Here is a 20,478-nt window from a genome sequence, read left to right as displayed (position 1 = left end):
TTGTCACAATGTAAACTTCAGTGATATTTTGCTAAACATCCGATCAGTAAAATTCATAAAACAGAACCAAGCTATGATCCTCTATTGTCTTAACATTTAATACATCGATCATTCTTCGTCAGTCTACCATTAATTATACACGGGTCTCATTATTTAGACATCTGCAGAACCCATTCTGGGTTGAAGGACCTGATCCAAAACCCAACCAGTTCCCGGGGGTGGGGGACGAGCATATAACCGGGACACCATTGACGTGACTTCAATGATCGTATAACCGTGGAAGAGATTCGCCGGAAAATGTTCTCCTTGCCCAATTCATTCGCAGGGGTGGGTCAAGGCACCCCACTATCCTTCGTAAAGTATTGTAATCTTGTCTACACCTGGATCAAGCTTTCTGTTATTGAGGCAGTTGAAGTTCAGATTCAAAGGATTGATTATGGCATAGGATATACAAATATTTGGCCTAGGAGCATGATTAAAATAGAGCAGAATATCTTGTAGGTCGCCTTCCGAGTGATTCACTCGCCTGCCTCCAACAGTAGACTAAGTTACCCCATAATTGATCAAGATAATTAAGCAGTCAGGTAGAACAATGACTAACCTTCAGCTTATCAAAAATTTCCCTATGGCTGATTGACGGAGTGAGGCTCCGGTTATGCAAATCCGTCCCCCAATCTCCCTCACTCTGTCCCACGTGAAAGTGCAATAGCTTCTATCGCGACTCATTTCAACCAGAATGAAAAACGACTGTGTCTAATTTTCAATAGTATATGTTAATCTTGGTTATTGTGGCTAGCTAGCCACCAGAGAGCTCCGATGCCAGATAACGGCGGCAACACAAAACAGCCGACTCGGCCACGTATCCGAGCGGGAAAGGCATGTAAACGGTGTAACCAGAAACGCATCAGGTGCGATGCCATGAATTGGATGCCATGTACAAACTGCGTACAAGATGGGATCGCCGAATGCACTCTTCGTGAGTCGAAACGTGGGACATACACCCGCAAATTCCGTGAACAGGATCCTTCAGAATGCGAGCTAGAGGGTGGACATGCCGGAAATAACTACAGGGATACCGGGCTTTCAAATACGTTTCAAAGTGCAAACACCGTCAGGCCACCATTGCTCTCAAATGGCGGGGCCGAAATAGGGATCGATGCCATTTCTGGTATTGCAGGTTCTCAATCAAATCCTATCCTCCGTCAGACCACAGAGACTCAACTACCTGCCCACAACTCGTTAAGCACGGATCCTGTCGGTTACGACGACAACAACATCCCACGACATGATGATCTTTCGCCAGACGCACAACCAGCCGATCGTTCAAATACGAATAGAGCACGGTGTGCAGAGCGAGGCCTTATGGCAAACGACTCGCCGTCGAATGAGTACGAGTCGCCATCGGATCAGCGAACCCACGAGAATGCCGATATCGCATCATCATATCAGGACCTGTCCTGGTCGACCATGTTTGACTACTTCCTACATAACCGAAGAAATGGTCGAGAGTTCATTGACAAGTGCTCAATCACATACCTAGGAGAATCTTTCCCCTTGGCAATTGTTTTGGGGGATGTTAATGAGAGTGGTCGGCAGAAGTTACATCACCCAGGACCCCCTCTCCCAGAAACCGAAGGAGGCAAAGGTGGTAATATGTCTCATTTCCACCCGTCACATCTGATGCCTGAAGACTTTGAGCATTTGCAGGCCAAGGGAGTCTTTGATTTCCTGGAGAAATCACATCTTGACGCTTTGGTTTCAGTCTTTTTGGAACACGTTTATCCCTCGTATCCAATTGTGAGCCGACAGGAACTGATCCATCAGCACAATAACGGGGAGGTTCCGTTGATTCTTCTACACTCTATCTGTTTCATTGCGGTGACATTTTGCCCACCATCGGTTCTACATCTCGTTGGATTATTCTCCCGTCGTAATGCTCGAGCCCACTTTTACAAAAAGGTCAAAGCTTTGTTCGATTCAGGTTATGAAATGAACAAGATTGTGATTCTTCAAAGCGCCATCCTGATGTCTTTTTGGGGTGGAGGTCCAAATAACTATTGGAACTTTTATTCTTGGGTAAGCACTGCAGTTACCATTGCGGAAGCTATTGGCATACACCGGTCCATAGCGACAACAAACATGCAGTCCCAGGACAAGAGTTTACTTCGGAGATTGTGGTGGGTACTGGTTGTCCGGGACAGCGTCTGTAGCGCGTTAGTTGGACGCCCATTTCGAATCGATATGGACCAGTCCGACACGGAAATGTTAACTATTGAAGATTTCGCTGATGACACGGTGCCTCTGGGATTTGTTGAAAATCTTTACCATCAGCGATATGCCCTCTACCAGATCAATATCGCGAAACTTTCACTTATTCTGCGTGACATTGTTATGAGCCGGTTCTATCCAGGGAAACCGGCCATTCCATCTGAAGAGCTGCATGATAAGCTTAGCCACTGGAAACAGGCAGTTCCCTCCGCATTAGATTGGACGGGAGAGACAGCGGACTATCAGAATCCATTCTCCGTGTCTCTCCTTGTACAATACAATCATCACCTCATCTTGATTTATATAGGCCACTTACCCGATGACAACATTTGTTCGCCCAAAGAGCGTGAACGAGAAGAAATAGCTAGCACTGCCGCACAGAACATCTCCGCAGCTGCTTGTACAATTGTCACCAAATCATCCTTTTTATCGGTACCCCACGAGGTATTTCATGGTGTCTTCATGGCCCAGGCCGTTTTCTACACGAAACTCAAAAGTCCGAATCCGTTAGTGGCACAGCTTGGTCGATCTGCCTTGAATAATTGCCAAATGGTGCTCCATGCAATATGTGAGTGCTGGGATCCAGCGCCATGGATCATGCAATTATTCGAGGGCCTATCTGCCAGATGTCAAGATAGACAGACAAGCAGTCGGGAGCAGCGTAGCCACGCCGCAATGGCTGCGGATTCAACGTGGTTCAGTGGGATTCTGGGATCAACCCCCGAGGCAGGAGTTTTTAACAGCCTGCTCAGAGATGATGCATGGAAGAGTAATCCAATGCTATCGTCACTTTTTGAAATGCCTCCAGATTTATTTCTGTCGGAATAATCATTACTTGAATGTCCAAATTATGTTCTGCGAATTGTAAATGGTGGATGAAGGTAATCGAGTGAAAGAACTCATACATATGCACGGCGTGTATATGAGTTCTCTCTTCATGCTTTCACTCTATTTACTCCATTTTGCCTGAGCCTGATACCTTCATGGTTGCCTATGACACGCAATTTATATCGGCACTGAGCAGAGAGGCTCTTAGGCGACAAGCTGTCATCTAAAAGCCTGGTTGATATGCATACTACTCCAAGGTCTATGGCATACTAGCGCTAGAAAGACGAGATTATTCAACCTACAATTTTCTAGAAGTAATCATAGCGACATCCTATACTGTTTTTTGTTTTTGGAAGCTTGAATGATCAGTCACTGGATCTTAATAATTCCCTCGTTAACATCGTGTACACATGTCAAGTATTAATGATGCGCCGACTTGGAAATGTCACAGGGCCTTGCTGCCGATGGTAACAAATTTGACAGTAGCTCTAGGAGGGGGGCTATTGGGATTCAAATTCCGCACCGCCCCCTCCCTCCCTTAGGGCTACCCTCCTCATGAAAGTACATAACTACCATGTGGAAAAAATCTTAAATTCGTAATGTTTCAGTGCCGATACAAATTACGGGTATTTGTCATCTACATATAGCCGGATCACATGCACATACCCGATTCACAGCATCAATGTTCTTCTGCGGGTTTACTCATCATTGAGATACGTCATCGGCCGTTATCATCTATAAGAAGCCGGACGTCTTGGCCATCTCGAAGCTAACGAAAGTTAAGTCTGATCATTCTATCATCCATATTCGCGACAGCAATTGAACTTTCTCTGCTTCTCAAAATGGCCGTCAAGGTATTTCTCACGGGAGTCACCGGCTACATCGGCGGCGATGTCTTTCACCACGTCCAGCATAATCATCCTGAATTTGAATTTGCACTTCTTGTTCGATCGGAGGAGAAGGCAAATGCAGTACTTGCCAAATATCCAAATGTCCGCATTGTCATCGGAGGACTTGATGATGCTGCGACGCTGGAACGCGAAGCGTCATGGGCTGATATTGTTATCCGTAAGTTGGTCCATTTTAAATCAGTGTCTTGGGGTAATCTAACTAGCCAACAGATACTGCTGATTCTTCGGATCATGTAGGTAGCGCAAATGCTATCGCTAGGGGGCTAGTGGAAGGCCATACCGCTGAACGGCCAGGGTTCTGGCTTCACACCGGAGGGGCCGGCATTCTGACATATTTTGACTCCGAGGTGAAAAAGGTGTTCGGCGAGCTGGACACTAAGGTTTTCGACGATTATGATGGTGTTGATGAGCTGGTGAATTTGCCGCCTGCGGCTTTCCATCGTAACATTGATGAAATTGTTCTCAAGACCGGCACCAAACACGCAGACTCGGTCAAGACTGTCATTATCTCCCCGCCAACCATCTATGGTGAAGGCCGTGGACCAGTATCAGGTCGTGGGCGACAGGTCTACGAGTTGGCTTCTTTCATACTCAAGGAGAAATACTGTCCCCAAATTGGAAAAGGCCTTTCTCGTTGGAATAACGTCCACGTCCACGATCTGAGCGAAGTATTTGAACTTCTGGTGAAAGCCGCGCTGGATCCCTCGCGGAAGAACGACACGGAGATCTGGGGCGCTCATGGATATTTGCTCACTGAGAATGGTGAACATGCCTGGGGAACGCTCTCTGAAATCATCGGAAAAGAGGCCCACAAGCAAGGCCTCCTCAAGGGAGACACCCCAGAAGTCAGGGACTGGTCTATCGACGAGGCTGTTAAGTCCTCTGCCGGGTTCGAAGCTGCAAGCTGGGGCATGAACTCGCGTGGTACGGCCACACGTGCCCGAAAGGTTCTGGGATGGAAACCAAATAAGCCCAGCTTGGATGAGGAGATTCCAATTATCGTTCGCTCCGAGGGTGCCAGAATGGGACTTTGATCTTATGACGACCACACTCCACGAATTAAAAGTGAATATAGAAATATGATCCAAACCATGCCGTATTAAGAGAAACCAAACTAAATCAGACCCTTTGAGAATTATGAGTACTATATTCGATATAGTACAAGCCCGAGCCTTGCAAAGATTTCCAAGACTCGGGCTTGTCGTTTGACAAAACCGTAACTTAGGAGAATGTCAAATTGGATTTGAAATTCAATCCGACTTCTTCGTGAACTAATGAAGAGATTCTAGAGTACCTTGTATATTTTCTTTGGCACTTATGTATCTATTGAGCCACTCACTCTTCTAAATGCTCAAGAGAAGGTTCCAGGACTAAGTCTGTACGAACACTTGTATCAAGATCTATAGTTCTATAAAACACCGAGCATGGGCTTGCTATATTTGAACATAGTGGTTTATCTAGATCTAGGCCAGACTTTCTGCCTGCGATAATAGTAATCTAGCTTGCTTGACTAAGGCTTCCAGTCAAAGTCCATGGCCTATCACTTTTAAATCCTCGACCGATCGAACAACGGCCAGACGGGAAAGCAGCCTTGAAGGGATCAACAAGCCGAGCAAAAGGAACATATTCTCAGAAGATACCGTCGGTGAAATCAATCACTTGCGCCCTCTCAACGAGCCCCCCCAAGCTTCGGACAAATTCTTGGTGCACAGGATCGTCCTTCACATAATAGTCACGATCAGCAGCATTCGCGAAATTAATAACGAAAGCATGCGTAATGCCTCCCTGTGCGACCAAGATCCAATTCATTAGCTGACATTTTCTCAATATTGGTGGTATGTTTCGATCAATTTCTTGAACAAAGAAACACTATTTCCAAGCTTACCTGCGCTCCTTCCGGGGAGTTATCTTTTCCACCAGAGGCCGATGTAATATATGGCTTCTGCGAGGACGGGTGAAGACATCTATCTTTCAGGGCGGCCATTCGCTCGCAGGCCTATCGGGTCAATCGTTAGCCGTTGGGATTCTCAGTGGGACGCGCAGAAAATAGCTTGCTGTGTCACTGGTGGAAACCTACATCGCGAACAGACCTTGGCTCTGTATCTGACTTGAATTGGAATAGTACAAGATGAGTGATAGACATGGTTGGAGGATGATGTCCGAAGGCTTTCGTGGAGTATCGACTAGAGGGGGGAACGTGCAGGTGAAATTGAAAGAGAGAAATGGATGAGCTGGCTAATCTATTTGAAGTCACGGCACTAGGGGAAACTGGCCGCGGCGATTTATTTACTAAACGAGTTGAATGCACAACTTCCATGATGTCAGGAAGTTGAGTTCCGATATTGCCCCAGTTGAAGGGCATTAGTCAGGCATATAGCCGAGCCCAGTCTGAGGAAGAGTAGACGGCCGAATTTCCTATAGCGAGTAGCAGCCGGGTGTTTGGAGTTGATTTTCAGGAGGTTTTTCTCATCCACTTTCATTACCGAGCAATCTTTCTCAATTTTTTTTTTATTTTCACTTTTTTCCAGGCAAGGTGAGAGTCTGCAGTATTAGTCAGGGTCCACATAAAAGACTGTTTTCTACCATGAAGTATCGCCATCTTCCTGACTCAGTCAATCAACCCCAAACAAGGTCAATTATTTCTCTTCGTTTTGGCCATCAAAATGAGCAAAAAGCTTAATGTTGGCGTGGTTGGTCTTGGAAGGATAGGCCAACGTCATGCCAGCAATTTGTTGCATAGGGTACCCAGGGCACGTCTCTTTAGCGTGTGCTCACCTGCACCGGCAGAAGTCGAATGGGCGCAGACGACGCTCGAGCCAGAGGGTGTGAAAGTCGTCTCGGAATTTAATGAAATGATTGACCTTCCCGGGTTAGAGGCTGTGATTATTGCCTCGCCTACCCATTTACATATGGAACACACATTGGCTGCATTACAGCTTGGCATACACGTTCTTTGTGAGAAACCTATCACCACTGATCTCGCCTCGGTATGTATACAATTTCATTCTCTTTTGGGTTTATGCTGATTATTTCGAAGCTTCGGAACTTGATTGAAGTTACCCAAGGAGCCCCACACATGAAGGTGATGACTGGATTTATGCGTCGTTTCGATTCAGATTACCAAAGGGCTATTCAGGCAATCCAATCGGGATCGATCGGTACTCCTATTGTCCTCCGCTCTCAGGGAGCAGAGAAATTGGACGAGAGTTCAGCCTATCTTGATTATTTATGCCACAGTGGGGGCATTTTTGTCGACGCGGTTATTCACGACATTGATCTCACTCTCGCGCTGTTGGGTGAAAGACTGGTGCCAAAGGCTCTCTGGGCAACAGGCGTTATCTCGCACCATCATAAAATCGGGGTTTCCGGTGATGTTGATAATTCAATCGGAGTCGTTGAGTTCTGGGGTGGGAAGGTAGCTTACTTTTACCATTCTCGAACAATGGCTCACGGCTACGATAACTGCACGGAAATTGTGGGTACGAAAGGAAAGATATCCATCAACCTTGTACCTAACAGAGACAGACTGCAGCTGTCCAACTCTCTAGGAATATCTCAGGAAGCAATTCCTGGCTGGCCTGATCGCTATTGTGAATCCTTTGTGACGGAGCTCAATGAGTTTACCGCAGTTGTCCTTGATAAGAAAGAAGTTCCATTCAAGCTTGAATCCGCATATACGGGCCTGCAGATAGCACTGGCTCTCCAAGAAAGTTTGCGAACTGGAAACAAAATCAGCTTCGACAAGAACGGGACTCGACTCGCTGTTTCTCAGGAATGAATTTAAGGCCCCGTGGTCAGATTATTCAATGTGATAGTCTCCAGGAAAAAGATAATAGGGCTATCTCGCCGTAGACTTCTGAAGCCATAGGAGATACGTCACTTCTCCTGGGGGCTGGTCATGGTATTCCGAGGAGCCAGTAAGTTAGAGGATGGGCATTTTGCGATAAGAATCTCCAATCTAAAAGGCAAAGATGACCAGGCAGGTATTACGATATGTAGGTTTAGGAGCTCGTGAGCAGCAATAGTGTTAGAGTGTTTTTAGTTTTGATAGGAAGTAGGCGGAGGGGTCAAGTTAGTCCGAAAGTCGTTGCCAGATATGATTTACAGAATCGTTCAAGGGAGCTGAAGAAAATGAGGCTACCACATTGTCTGGAGAAAGTGAAGACACAATCTAAGAACCGTTGGAAAATTGCAGAACCAATCCCAGGCAGTGCTGGACAGAGTGGCAAATGGAAGAATCTGAGACAATTGATGTTAGAAGTCGTTGAAACCGATCGTTGAAAGACATTGTCTACTTCAACAGGTCAACTCCAATGACTTCTTTCAGCAACCCCGTTGAGCAAATTCCGTCCGAAACTCAATTTTTATATTCAAGGACTTCCGACTATTAGATTCTCTCAACGACTTTCAGTGTTCAAATTTTTCAACGTTTTACCGATCTATTTCTTTCAAATCTTTTTAGAAATATTCAATTCCTTCAACGGCTCGCTAAAAGTGAGTATGTACAACTACTTCAAACAAAAACAAAAAAAATTGTTTCCATTAATGCTTCTACAGCGGAGTAAGAAAAGAGAGGGTGGTGAAAAGGGCGTCAGCAGAGCGCAGTCGGAGGTGGTGAATCTCCGTATATACGAGCATTCAGCCTCGAGCTTAGCTAATACCATCCGCATTCGTTAGAACTTGAGTATATCCTAGCAGTCTCAGCAGAGAAAAAGCAAATACTATAATACATACCTATACATATGTATGAGGGGGGGGGGCGCAACATGCTATGGGGTATGCTTGAAGATCGGCTCATCACTAAGGGCAATTGGAAGAGTTGCTAGGCTCAGGACATGATGGCCGAGAATAAGGAAGTCTAGACGGAGCCCCCGAGCTTAACCACTCATTGGAAGATACTGAAAATTCCAATACTTCACTTTTTTTTGATTTGCTGAGACAGTGTGGTTAAGCAACTAGTGCTAAAGAAGGGAAGGGCGTGACATCTCCGGCATGGAGTTGACAAGCCTGGCGCCTTTATCAATGCCAAGCTTTTCCAGGGTCGCGACCACAAGACCAGTTGTATAAGGTTTATAAGTGCAGCTAAGGGTATCAGCACAAAGGCAATTACCAGTCTCATGGCTGACGGCAGGGACTCTACTAGTAACCTTTTACCCGGTCCAGGTGTGAGTGACTACCCACGCTTAGATATATATTGTAATACATGCATGCCTGTTGTGATAAGGGGATTTGTTTCATTGGTTGCCAACAACAGTTACTTTGCCTTTCCTCTTAGAAGAATAGGTTTCTTCTTTTATTTACTATTCAACCCGCTTAGGCAAGGATTGGACAAAGTTAGTGGCCCTTGGGTCGGGTTTTGGCCTTAGAAAATAATGTATGTAATGTAACGTATGCAGAATACAGTACCTTGATGATTACTCATGATAAGCCCCGCATGACGGCGGCAAGTGGCTCGTGTTCTGTGCCTCAGTCCCCGGTGCACTTTTGATAACTCCACCACAGATAACCCCGTACCCCATACCCCAAGAACTGCTAACAAGCTTAGTTTAGCTTAGCTTGTACGACATCCTTTCAAGCCTACCCCGTTAGATTACGCAAGGAAGGTGCAGTGGTGGAAGTGGACGGGAAAATTGAGAAAGGATCTCAGCCCGACCTGAGCTCCTCTCTTCACGGGTAATAACCAGCGTCACAGCGTCAATACCTTCCAGTATCTATTGGTGTCTGATAAAACCATGGCCTCATTGCTAAACCAAGGACGGCGCCGTCAGCGCAAGACCTCGCAAGAAGAGCGCATCTGCTCCGTTTGCTCTCAGTCCTTTAAAAAGGCTGAACATTTGGCTCGCCATCTTAGGTCCCACACCAAGGAAAGGCCCTTCTTGTGTCAGGTGTGTGGCAAGCTGTATGCCAGACAGTACGTCTCCTATTCCAGCTTTAATCTCTTATAGTCCTAATGCAAACAGCGATACTCTCTTGCGCCATGCTCGCTCACAACACGTGGGTACGCAGCCACATGAACAACGAATCCATAGGAATAGGGCCCCAATAAGTTCCCCAATAAGCGATTTAAGCTCGGATTTAATAGCCCTGGAGAGATCCGCTGTGGATCAAGCCTCTGCCAGCGTAGATTCGATAATCCTAGCCACCGAACTTGGTCGACCTGAGCCGCAATGTCCATCGCTCGACCACGATTCAAACACGGCTACTACCACTTCACTTAGACTCTCTCCTCAGCATGCGGATGCGGGGGCTACTGCTGTGTGCAATATTTCGGAAAATAACAGCAACTTAGTACCCGCATTTTTCCCAGCTGAAATGGGCTGCTCCAGGCCCTGGCCAGCCATATGGAACAGCCAATGGGACGAAGATTGTACTTCGGTATTTGCGTGGGATAACTTTGATCTAGATGCCGTCAACCAGACCTTGTTAGAATCCATGGACTACGGGCTGCAGAATACCCTTCCAGGCCCTGCAGACGGTTCCGTCCCTTCCGACCCGAATCTCAACTTTCCTCATGGTCCTACACTTGTACAAAAGAAATGGCACACCTTTTCCGAGGCAACAATTCCATCGGGCGACACGACCCCCGAGTGCCCAAGGATCAACAATACAATCAACACCCGTGCTGATGATCGTTATCGTCAGAAGCTAGTTGAAAGCCTCCAGCAGAGAGTGCAGCCTGGTATTCTTCCATCTACTAAGTTCCTGGTAAGCATGCATTGATATATTAACAACCCTTGGCTGATGGTGTCGAAGGACCTTTGTCTCCAAGCATATTTTACACATTTCCAAACTATCTTCCCCCTTATTCATGCACCCACTTTTCAGCCGTCAAAGGGAAACGCGGTTCTCCTGCTGTCAATGTGCACGATCGGCAGCCTGTTTCTGGGTTCATCGAAGGCCTTGACACATGGAATAAGCATGTTCGAAAGACTCAACAAAGCTATACTTGCTTCAGTATGTTTCATTGCCTAGCCTTTGGACAAAGTCATTCAGAACTTAACCCAGTTGCTGATGCTAGATGTAGTGGGATACATACATGCAAGCAACCGGGTCGGCTTCTATTCAAGCACTTCAAGCTTCTCTAATAGGGCAAACATTCGGGTTGTTGTTGGGAGTACGCAAACCAACTTTGTTCCCTCCTTCAGCTTACATCTCCGCTAACCAGTGATTAGCGACCGAAAGATCTGGACTGTACAGAGGCCTTTCATGGCTGTATAGTAGCTGTAAGTGTTATCCCTCGCCAGCGCGACAAACTTTGGGAATAATACAACTAATTCATTGCAGTGGGCTCGCAAGCTGAAGCTGTTTCATTCTGACGAGACCCCTATAGGGCACATGGAGACCCTAGAAGACGATAGCGAAGCACTCAATGCTACATGGAAGAGCTGGGCTCGCTTGGAGGAGAAAAAGCGGTATGGCTAAGGAGACTTGCGTATCGAAACCTTGGTGGAGACTGACAATGAACACTTTAATAGCATCACGCTCGCAATTCACATTCATGACGCTGAGCTGGCTAAGCTTCACCACCACGAGCCAATGCTTAGACATGCCCCCGAGAAACTGGTCCAGATTTCTGCTCCAGAGCTATTTGCCGCCCCCAACTCCAAGTCTTGGAAAGCTTTGTTCACCAGGACTCAACCACCTACCCGAGACATATCTCTTTCGCCTGAAAGCGGCTCGTTTCCGTGCCTAAGGACTCTGGAAAATGATTTTCAATCCTATGCTACGCTTGACTCTATTGGTGCGCTAGCATATGAGGACAGGGACTTCGAACCCTCGTGGCATGCAACCATGCAGAAGTGTCAGGGACTATTAATAGATTGGTACCAGAAGTATGTTACATCCTCAGAGGTGAGCCATAAGCCTGACCATTTCTGCCTGATAATCCTTTGGCACTCTATCTTCATGCACCTCTACACTCGATTTGATGACCTGGAGTGTGCCTGTGGAAGAGACGGCGAAGGTCCTGCCCAGAAACAGCGAGCATATGCGACCTCCTGGGCAGCTTCTGAGAACGCAGCACGCACTCTCCTCCATGCCATTTTGATCCAACAACATTTTCAGCTGTTACCTGTCGGTGCGGAGCCCGCAATTCATGTGCCAATGGCGCTATATTATTGTGGAATTGCATGGACTTCCTTCACGCGCTTTGGCTCTAAACTTAACGAGCGATCTGTCGACACTACTGAGCTCTTTAACTTTCCGGAAATGAGGTCCGTTGGGATCAGTCAGACAAAGCTTTTCCAGGATTCCACAAGTAGTGTGCAGTGGGGAAACCCCGAATCGGCTCCATTCTTCAGGATCATTGATCTGCTAGGGAAGATCAGCCACTGGAAGGTGTCTGGAAGTTTCGTGACGACCTTATTATCACTTGTGGAGGACACGCAGGATCTATTCTAATAACCCTACAACGTCCCCTTTTTGCATTATGATGATTTTAAAGCGTATCTGCTGTTATCATGGACGTGGTACTATATATGTTACCCGTAGAGTGTGAAGTTGCTCAGTCAATATTGATCAATTAGCGATTTGAATATATGGACAATCTTCTTGGCTGGACTATCTGGATGAATCACGTCTTGTTACAGTCAGTACGCGATTTCAGTCGACAGATCAAACCGTATTGTTTGGCAAACCAGAACGTCTCAACCCTCCATTCCGGGCAATCAGAGGCCCATTCAATATCGAAATGCCGAAGAAGTTGGGGAATTAGTTTGCCCATTTCCATGATTGAGATATTCTTACCAATACACGTGCGCGATCCGTAACCAAACTGAGTTATTTACGAGGTCAGCTATATGGAAAACGAGACTTTCTTTCCTAGGGAAAGAAGAGGCACATACCGTCATAAGGTGACGATCCATCATCTTGACTTGTACTTGATCAGAGTCTGTCCATCGTTCAGGACGGAATTCAGCAGCATCATTTCCAAAGATGGATTGGTCAAGGTGCATCACTGCTGGGTTGACGCCAACAATGGTTCCGGCATCCAGATGCACGTCACACAATTTGATCCCAGCCGCTGGGACGACTCTTTCTAGCGGGTACGAGACTCCGGGATGACATCTCATCGCTTCTTTCATCACGGCTTGCCTGGTGGTGGAAACGATATGTAAGAGAGAGTACCATCTAGGTCTCGCGGAGACACTCGAAGATAGGGCGTGCGCTGGCTAGGTAGGCTACTTACAAGTATGGCAGCTCCAGGCACTCTGTATACGTCACGTAGTGCGATAGTCTCCCAGCACGGTCTGCCTCATCAATTTCATTTTGGAGTTTCTGATAGACTGATGGGTTTTTCACGAGAAAGTAAACAATCGCCCGCAGCGATATTGCGGTGGTGTCACTACCGGCCAGCCTGCGCGTAATCCCTCGGGTCAGCTATGTTATTTAGAGATAGAATCGGTCTTCGACAAACAAGTTGTTACTCAAGTGATTGACCAAATCTCGATGCGACATTGGCTTGCCTTTTGCCTCCTCGCCCCGCAACCATGAGAGAAAATCTGGTCGGTCGCCATGCTCTGATACAGGTTGACGGTCATACTCGTCCATACATTCTTGTGTATACTGCGCATACGCATGATACATTAGATAATCGTTTAATGGAGAGTAAAATGAAATACCTTTACGATCGTCCGCAGCGGATCTGGGATATCCAGGAACGGCTGCGCTGCCAAAAGTTTCGACACCCAGCGATTTCCCATCAGCCATTGATGAACACCGGGTGTTTGACCGGCAAGGGCCGCATATCGTAGGGCGGAGTCGATGGATTTGATCATGCCTAGAATATCCTCGCGTTTCTCCATAAAGCCGAATGTCCGCTGGAAGGTAATAGCACCAATTACATCGAACGCGTACCACTGCAGCCATGAGCCCAGATCGACTGACTGGCCTTCAAGGCTTCTCATGGCATTCAGAAAGATGTCAGTGCAGTCGTCCGCGAATGGCTCCATTGCGCGGATGGAGGACATGGAAAACTTCTTTGCAACTGGCCGTCGGAGTGCTTGATGCTGGCTTGGGTCGCGCTCGGAGAACATACTCGCCATCACAGTCTCTTCATGAAATGGACTGAACGTGTCATAGAACGCCGACTGTTGAATGTAAGTGTTGCCCGCGTACCCCTTCATCCTACTCCGTGAACGCGAAGAGATTGAATCATTAGCGCGTAGCTTACCTTCAAAAACTTGCTGTTTATGCCATATACCACAGATACCGCGGCCGGGTCAGAAATATCAACCGTCTTTGGCCCAGTCCGTACAATCTTTCCGTAACGCTCGTGGAGCTCACGGTACAATTTAGGAGCGTCGCCACCAGCTAGCTTCCATGGCCGATAGAGTGAGGAATATTTTGCCACGGTAGGCCCAGGAATTGACCTCAGCCCTGGTTTAAACGCCGTCACAATTGATTGTATGGTATGGTAGATGAACCACAACAAGAAACACACGGCAGACGCCCGGAACGGGTGCGACAGGAAATAGTGAGGAAGACTCCCAGCACTGATCGTGTGGACATCTGACTCCGACATATTGTGTGTGATCGAGGTACGGACATTGAGTGGACATTGTGGTAGGCATACTCGACTAGGACATCGCTGTTATATCTCACAATCACTTCAGTTGACTATGACTTTCCCCACAACCCCCGCAAGATCTGCATGCTTCGCATCCATCGCAGTCTCAAGTCTCAACCGTCATTTCGATCCGTGGACCACATTTTGTGGGACCTATGGACCTGACGGTCCCACCGGCAACCGATGGGAGTTGTCACAGAACCGTCGAGGGAGTAATGTGGGGTAAGCCTGGATAAGGACCGCGTGCATGCCCTGGATCAACAGTATGACTAGGTGTGTTTCCGTCTGGAAGTAGTTTGCCTCGAGTGTCTGGCCTGGCGGAGCGGGCTTGACAAGAGCCTACAGCTCCATATGTGTCACACCCATGGCCTTAACGGTTACAGAGTGCAATGGAGGATGTAAGAGGTCCCATATAACGGATATCTGAAAATACATTGTCTGAGCTATGTTTCTAAATAAGGCCTCCGAGACATGTCTTCATCCGATTGCTAGTACATAGCGAGGGCAACTGTCCCCATAGTATACGTGTCTCAATTCTCAGACCACCCTATCCTAGAGATATTTCATCTGACTTCGGACAGTCGCTACCCCCTCCAACTCAATCTCCACAATATCCCCATCTTGCAACGGCTCCTTCCGGAAATAGCCCACGCCTGACGGTGTTCCAGTCATGATAACGCTACCCTTTCTTAACGTAGTACCCCGCGACAAATGACTAATAATCTTCCTCACCCCGAATATCATATCCCCCGTGCTAGTCTCTTGCTTGACTACTCCGTTGACCCGTGTGCGTAACCACAGAGCTTGCGGATCCGGGATCTGCTCCGCAGAAACAATGGTATGTCCGATCGGACCAAACTTATCAAACGATTTAGCATAGCAATATTGGCCTCCTGATGCTTCTGGAACTTGGAAATTCCGAGCGGAGACATCGTTGCCGGCTGTGTAGCCCAGGACATAGTCCAGTGCTGATTCCTCGGAGACATTCAGAGCATCTTTTCCAATTACCACAGTCAATTCGCCCTCATAGTCGAGGAAGGACTGAGCATCCGGGTGGATTGGAATACTCTCGAAGGGGCCTGCGAGTGCGTCGGCAGGCTTGGTGAAGACCGCTGGGTAGATCGGGTAGACAAGCTGGTGGTGACGTGGGTTAGTATATGCATTTTGTCCTTTTTGATTGAAGGGGCGTACGTTAGCTTCCTTGGCGTGCTCCTTGTAGTTCAGACCGATGCAGACGATAAGAGGTGTACTCTCGATCGGTTGTAATAGCTAGAAGACGAGTGTTGGCATGCACAGATGCAGTCAGAGGGTATGAAAAAGTGGACGTACAGTATCTACTGTGTAGTACTCCTCTGTCGGGGCCAGCTTATCGTATGGACAACCATCTAGTCGCTGGACGACATACTTATTGTCCTTGGTCTCAAGCAGCTCGCCGTAGTATGCTCTGCCATTCGTTTGAAAGCGAGTCAACCGTTTGAAACCAGCCATTGCGATGATGCAGTTCGAAGTGATTTCAGCTAGATCATAATTGATGCAATAATGCAGTAGACAACCATTAAATAGAAAGGGGCGTAACAGGGGTTATTCTGCGGAGATTACCTTCCTTTGGCTCACTATCCACTATGTGGCAACAATGGATAGTCCCACATACAAGCCGGACATAAGAAACAGCGCCGGCTAAAGTCCCCACGACAAAATTAAAATACAGCATATCACCTCGTATTTTCTATAGTAATTCGGTATCTATTATCTTACGCAATCACTATACAAGATGGCTGAACCTATGCCAAAACCTAACCGTGGCATGACGCTCGCCGACACCGTGGCCATGGGCATCAACCAGGAGTCCCAGGCGAGTTGGCTGGCAAAGCGGCGTATCAGCGTGGAGAGTCGCATCAAGTTAACAAGGCTATCCCACATGCGATACCAACACCCTGATCTTGATGCGATTCACCAATTCCTGATGGATTTCGGACTCCAGGTTGCGCTTCGAACAGACAATGAGGTTTGGTATAAGGGTTACGGGCCGGACCAGTACGTTTACTATGCCAAAAAGGGGCCGCGAAAATTCCTAGGCGGTGTTTTCGAGGCGGCTAGTTGGGATGATTTTGAACGGTAAGCAGTGTCATTTGTCTTCTAGTTGATGGTCAGTGCTGAGATGAATGATCCGAAAGAGTATCCAAATTGCCTCGTGCAGAGCCAATCGAGGAGCTTCAGGTTGCGCCAGGCGGTGGTTTTCTTGTCACGGTTACCGACCCGGAAGGGTTTCCTGTTAATGTGATCTATGGACAACAGTTGGTAGCCGACAAACCGACGTACTCACCTGAGAAAGTGGTCCTCAACTTCCCAGAGGAGAAGCCTCGATTCAGACAGTTCAACCGCTTTGAACCTGGTCCAGCTGCCATTTACAAGGTAGAGTTTGCATTACTTATTCCATCATCGTTTTGTATACTAACATGTGATAAAGTTGGGCCATTTCGGGCTTTGTACACAAAAGTTCGAAGAGCAGCTCGAGTTCTATACTTCAAACTTCAACATAGTTCCTACCGACTTCGTCTACGTAGAAAAAGAAAGGCACCGAGTCCTGGTAACAACATTCATGCATCTCGATTTAGACTCGGAGCCTGTTGACCACCACTCGTTCTTCCTTAGCGCCAACCCCAAGGCAGCGCATGTACATCACAGTTCATATGAGGTGTATGACTTCGACGCCCAGCATCTTGGACACGAGTGGCTTGTGGCGAAGGGGTACCGTCCAACTTGGGGTGTCGGCCGTCATGTACTTGGGTCGCAGATATTTGATTACTGGTGGGACATTTCTGGTAATATGGTTGAACATTACGCGGATGGTAACTTGGTCAACAATGAGACCCCGGTCGGATACGTGCCTGCTGGGGAAGACACATTGGCTGTTTGGGGTCCGAAAGTCCCTAGGGAGTTTATGGAATAGGTTAATAGCTATTGCCTTCTTTAGATGACTTATATACAAGATGACAGACGAAAAATCATTTCCTTCGACTGCCTAACGATGTCCCGTCACCAGAAGCGTCTTTCAATGGTAATTCATAGTGAACTCTCAGGTTGATACAAGATTATATATTTCTGGCGATTAACATGTGGAAAGCATGACAACGCCTTTTTTTTTTTTTTTTTTTTTTTTTAAGTTGTCTTGATAAAAAGAAACTATATTGTCTCGGTCATTCGAGAAGCTCCCGAGGAATGACATGAATAACATATGCAGCATAGGCCCCTCAGTGGGATTAAAACATGCGAAGTGGATGACCGTCGGTATAACGCTTCCGGTGGGAACTATCCATCTTAGTATTGTCCCCCACTTGGTACGGGTAAGGCAATTAATTGCCCACTCCCATTATTGACAAAGTCCATACCATTTTTCTCGGTCCTTCAATCATATCGATATATAACTAGCTCCCTCCTTCGAAGCAAGGGAGAAGAAAAGGTGAGTTCAAGTATAACTCGAAAGGCCGTATTCCTGTACTTTGTTGTCCGTTACCCAATGGTCAGCTACGAGCAAACCGACGTCCTAATTTGCGGCTGCGGCCCAACAGGCGCAATGGTGTCTGGATATCTTGGAAGAATAGGTATCCGGAACATTGTCCTAGATAAGGAGGCCGATATAACAACTGATCCGCGGGGTATCGCTCTCGACGACGACGGCATTCGAGCTTTGCAGGGGTTGGGGCTCTATGAGCACATTTTCACGGATATTGGATCACGTTGGTATGCACAGCCTACCAGAGGCTTCATGATATTCTAATATGTTCCTGTTTACAGCAATTCCGTGGATGCGATTTGTAGGGGGTGTTCATCATGATCTGCACAGAAAGCCGTTTCTCTCATTTGATACCGCTTCGGTAAGTACTTTGTCAAGAACAATGCTCATCGTGAGGTCTGATGTCAATGATGTTGAAGTCGGAGGGCAACACAGGACATGTAGGAGCGATGCGTCACAAACAGCCTGTCTTGGAGAGACACCTTCGCTCCGTTATTGATTCGTCGAAATATTCTGAGCTTAGGTCCAGCTGTACCTTGACATCGATCCATGAAGACGACAACTGGGTTTATGCTACCTACAGCGACTCTACTGGAAAGAAAAATGCAATTCAAGCTAAATTTATGGTTGGGGCTGACGGAAAGACTGGATACACACGGAAGCTATATTTGGAGCCAAAGGGAATTCGACTAGAATGGGCAGAAAAGTAAGCGGCTGACGGTCTGGTGAATTTCATGGTATCATATTACTGACTGGGTGGATATCAAGGACAAGGTACAACGAAACATGGGTTGCTCTCAATTGGAAAATACACCTTCCAACGCCAGCTACTCATCCCCAGTTTCCACTGTGGAAGATAGGTTATTCTCCAGAAATGGTGTACGATCTATTCTTTCCCGAGGACTTCCGCTTCCTCTGCAATGCTCGTCGGCCAGCTGTCTGCGGCCGGTTTGGGCTTCCAAGTGACCGACTATGGCGTTTCGAGTTTGTTGTCGCTCCTGGTGAAGACGGAACTGAGATGGCCCAAAGGAATAAAATTAGAGAGGTGGTTGTTCCTTATATTACACACTCGGGAAGTCGCTACGGGCAAGTTCATCCAGCCTTTTGTCCCATGTTCAGGGACTTCTAACATGACAGATATTAGTCTGACCGAGGATGTTGAATACCCAGAGGACTGTATTGAAGTCCTTCGTTCACGACCGTTTCGCTTCTCTGCTCGAAGCTGCAACAAATGGGCTCTTGGTCGAACAATCCTCTGTGGTGATGCAGCGCATGTTTTCCCCCCGTGTACGTCAATATCTCCGAATCCCAACCCAAATTTAACAAGATAGGGTAAATTAACCAAATTTGAAAACATTAATTTTAGTCGGCGGGCAAGGAATCGCATCTGGGTTCAGGGACGCAATTGGTCTTGCCTGGCGTTTAGCAATTTTGTGCTCCTCAAAACACCCACTTGATCATCAGGCTATCCTCGCTGCCTGGTACAATGAACGGAAGCAACAGCTCGACAAATCTCTCGCGGCTACAGTGCGGAACGGAGATATGGTCAATACTAAGAACTTGCTCGAGGGATTTATTCGGGACTGGTCCCTATGGTCAATCCAACTAATCCCTCAATGGAAGCACTGGCTTGAGCGAGGACCCAGAGCTGAAGGCCCGATTGAGTACTCTCACAGGCCAGGCCTTCCATTTCTCCCCGATCTAAATGGCGGAGTTAGCTTTTCCCAGACCTACTGCGTGGCTATTTCCGACACTCAGGAAATTGTTCGATTTACGGACGACGCTATCTTTGCTTCGAGCAAGACGAAACTGTTTCAGATTGTGGTTCTGTTGCCAAATCTCCGGGCGCTAAAGCCGGCTCTAGAAGACCTTGGTGGAATGGACCAGGACGGCATGAGTCTCCTGTCTTCCAATGAAGCCACAATCTTTGTCCCTCGCATCTCAGTAGCGGAATTCGTGGATGGCCAAGCCCCTGAGACTGTCACCGACAGGTTATACCGCTCAGCCTCCGCGGAGGAGTTCAGTCGAAGCACATTATGTCAAGGCCGTCCCACACCGCGAGGATACAGTGAAGAACTGATGTGGCAGAGTGTGTCTGGAACGCGATACATTATCCTACGGCCGGACCGGTTTGTTTTCGCGGCATGTAATACAACGGCAGAATTGGATCTGGCTGCAAAACAGCTGGAGAAGATGTTTTCTTGAGTCGTGAAGCTTGCTGTATAGTCTTAATACTATCCCTGTTCCCCTATCGCATGATCCCACCTAGTGCATAATTTCCATATGGACTAATTATGAGGTGATCGCCCAGACCAGTATTCGCATAAGGTCCGGTAAATGCAAGGTTCTATAGCACGCATAGTCCCCGCACGGTATTCTTCGGTAATCGG

At 47.3% G+C, this 20,478-nt stretch overlaps 9 protein-coding genes across 9 annotated transcripts; 6 read left to right on the top strand and 3 right to left on the bottom strand.

Moving 5' to 3' along the window:
* Positions 1–816: 816 nt before the first annotated feature.
* Positions 817–3,096, top strand: BDV38DRAFT_276875 (uncharacterized protein; the record flags this gene model as incomplete). The annotated part of the gene is made up of 1 exon (XM_032058349.1): positions 817–3,096. The coding sequence occupies one exon, from the start codon at positions 817–819 to the stop codon at positions 3,094–3,096; it is 2,280 nt and encodes a 759-aa protein (XP_031919868.1).
* Positions 3,097–3,890: 794 nt separating this feature from the next.
* On the top strand, positions 3,891–5,112 carry BDV38DRAFT_3401 (NAD(P)-binding protein). The gene is made up of 2 exons (XM_032063193.1): positions 3,891–4,164; positions 4,218–5,112. Exons 1-2 carry the CDS (start codon positions 3,939–3,941, stop codon positions 5,039–5,041), a joined length of 1,050 nt encoding a protein of 349 aa, XP_031919867.1. The 5' UTR covers positions 3,891–3,938; the 3' UTR covers positions 5,042–5,112.
* Positions 5,113–5,636: 524 nt separating this feature from the next.
* BDV38DRAFT_276873 (Dabb family protein) lies at positions 5,637–6,150 on the bottom strand (the record flags this gene model as incomplete). Its single annotated transcript, XM_032058348.1, has 3 exons — positions 5,637–5,792; positions 5,893–6,003; positions 6,085–6,150. The coding sequence occupies 3 exons, from the start codon at positions 6,148–6,150 to the stop codon at positions 5,637–5,639; spliced, it is 333 nt and encodes a 110-aa protein (XP_031919866.1).
* A 520-nt stretch (positions 6,151–6,670) lies between these two features.
* BDV38DRAFT_289653 (uncharacterized protein) lies at positions 6,671–7,785 on the top strand (the record flags this gene model as incomplete). The annotated part of the gene is made up of 2 exons (XM_032061300.1): positions 6,671–6,994; positions 7,045–7,785. 2 exons carry the CDS (start codon positions 6,671–6,673, stop codon positions 7,783–7,785), a joined length of 1,065 nt encoding a protein of 354 aa, XP_031919865.1.
* Positions 7,786–10,319: 2,534 nt separating this feature from the next.
* On the top strand, positions 10,320–12,407 carry BDV38DRAFT_266939 (transcription factor domain-containing protein; the record flags this gene model as incomplete). Its single annotated transcript, XM_032056499.1, has 6 exons — positions 10,320–10,712; positions 10,761–10,961; positions 11,032–11,121; positions 11,180–11,230; positions 11,292–11,419; positions 11,483–12,407. 6 exons carry the CDS (start codon positions 10,320–10,322, stop codon positions 12,405–12,407), a joined length of 1,788 nt encoding a protein of 595 aa, XP_031919864.1.
* A 172-nt stretch (positions 12,408–12,579) lies between these two features.
* BDV38DRAFT_276870 (cytochrome P450) lies at positions 12,580–14,529 on the bottom strand (the record flags this gene model as incomplete). The annotated part of the gene is made up of 6 exons (XM_032058347.1): positions 12,580–12,780; positions 12,851–13,100; positions 13,195–13,362; positions 13,423–13,571; positions 13,634–14,095; positions 14,179–14,529. 6 exons carry the CDS (start codon positions 14,527–14,529, stop codon positions 12,580–12,582), a joined length of 1,581 nt encoding a protein of 526 aa, XP_031919863.1.
* Positions 14,530–15,126: 597 nt separating this feature from the next.
* On the bottom strand, positions 15,127–16,062 carry BDV38DRAFT_276869 (fumarylacetoacetate hydrolase family protein; the record flags this gene model as incomplete). The annotated part of the gene is made up of 3 exons (XM_032058346.1): positions 15,127–15,708; positions 15,766–15,843; positions 15,904–16,062. 3 exons carry the CDS (start codon positions 16,060–16,062, stop codon positions 15,127–15,129), a joined length of 819 nt encoding a protein of 272 aa, XP_031919862.1.
* A 283-nt stretch (positions 16,063–16,345) lies between these two features.
* Positions 16,346–17,524, top strand: BDV38DRAFT_289649 (2,4,5-trihydroxytoluene oxygenase; the record flags this gene model as incomplete). Its single annotated transcript, XM_032061299.1, has 3 exons — positions 16,346–16,689; positions 16,749–16,986; positions 17,042–17,524. 3 exons carry the CDS (start codon positions 16,346–16,348, stop codon positions 17,522–17,524), a joined length of 1,065 nt encoding a protein of 354 aa, XP_031919861.1.
* A 567-nt stretch (positions 17,525–18,091) lies between these two features.
* Positions 18,092–20,293, top strand: BDV38DRAFT_289648 (uncharacterized protein; the record flags this gene model as incomplete). Its single annotated transcript, XM_032061298.1, has 6 exons — positions 18,092–18,311; positions 18,370–18,449; positions 18,508–18,794; positions 18,857–19,174; positions 19,233–19,375; positions 19,455–20,293. 6 exons carry the CDS (start codon positions 18,092–18,094, stop codon positions 20,291–20,293), a joined length of 1,887 nt encoding a protein of 628 aa, XP_031919860.1.
* Between the last annotated feature and the right edge of the window lie 185 nt (positions 20,294–20,478).

This window comes from Aspergillus pseudotamarii (assembly GCF_009193445.1).
Source record: "Aspergillus pseudotamarii strain CBS 117625 unplaced genomic scaffold BDV38scaffold_1, whole genome shotgun sequence".
NCBI classification, from domain to species: domain Eukaryota; kingdom Fungi; phylum Ascomycota; class Eurotiomycetes; order Eurotiales; family Aspergillaceae; genus Aspergillus; species Aspergillus pseudotamarii.
Note: the sequence above shows the minus strand (reverse complement) of the source record. Positions and strands in the feature narration are given on the sequence as shown.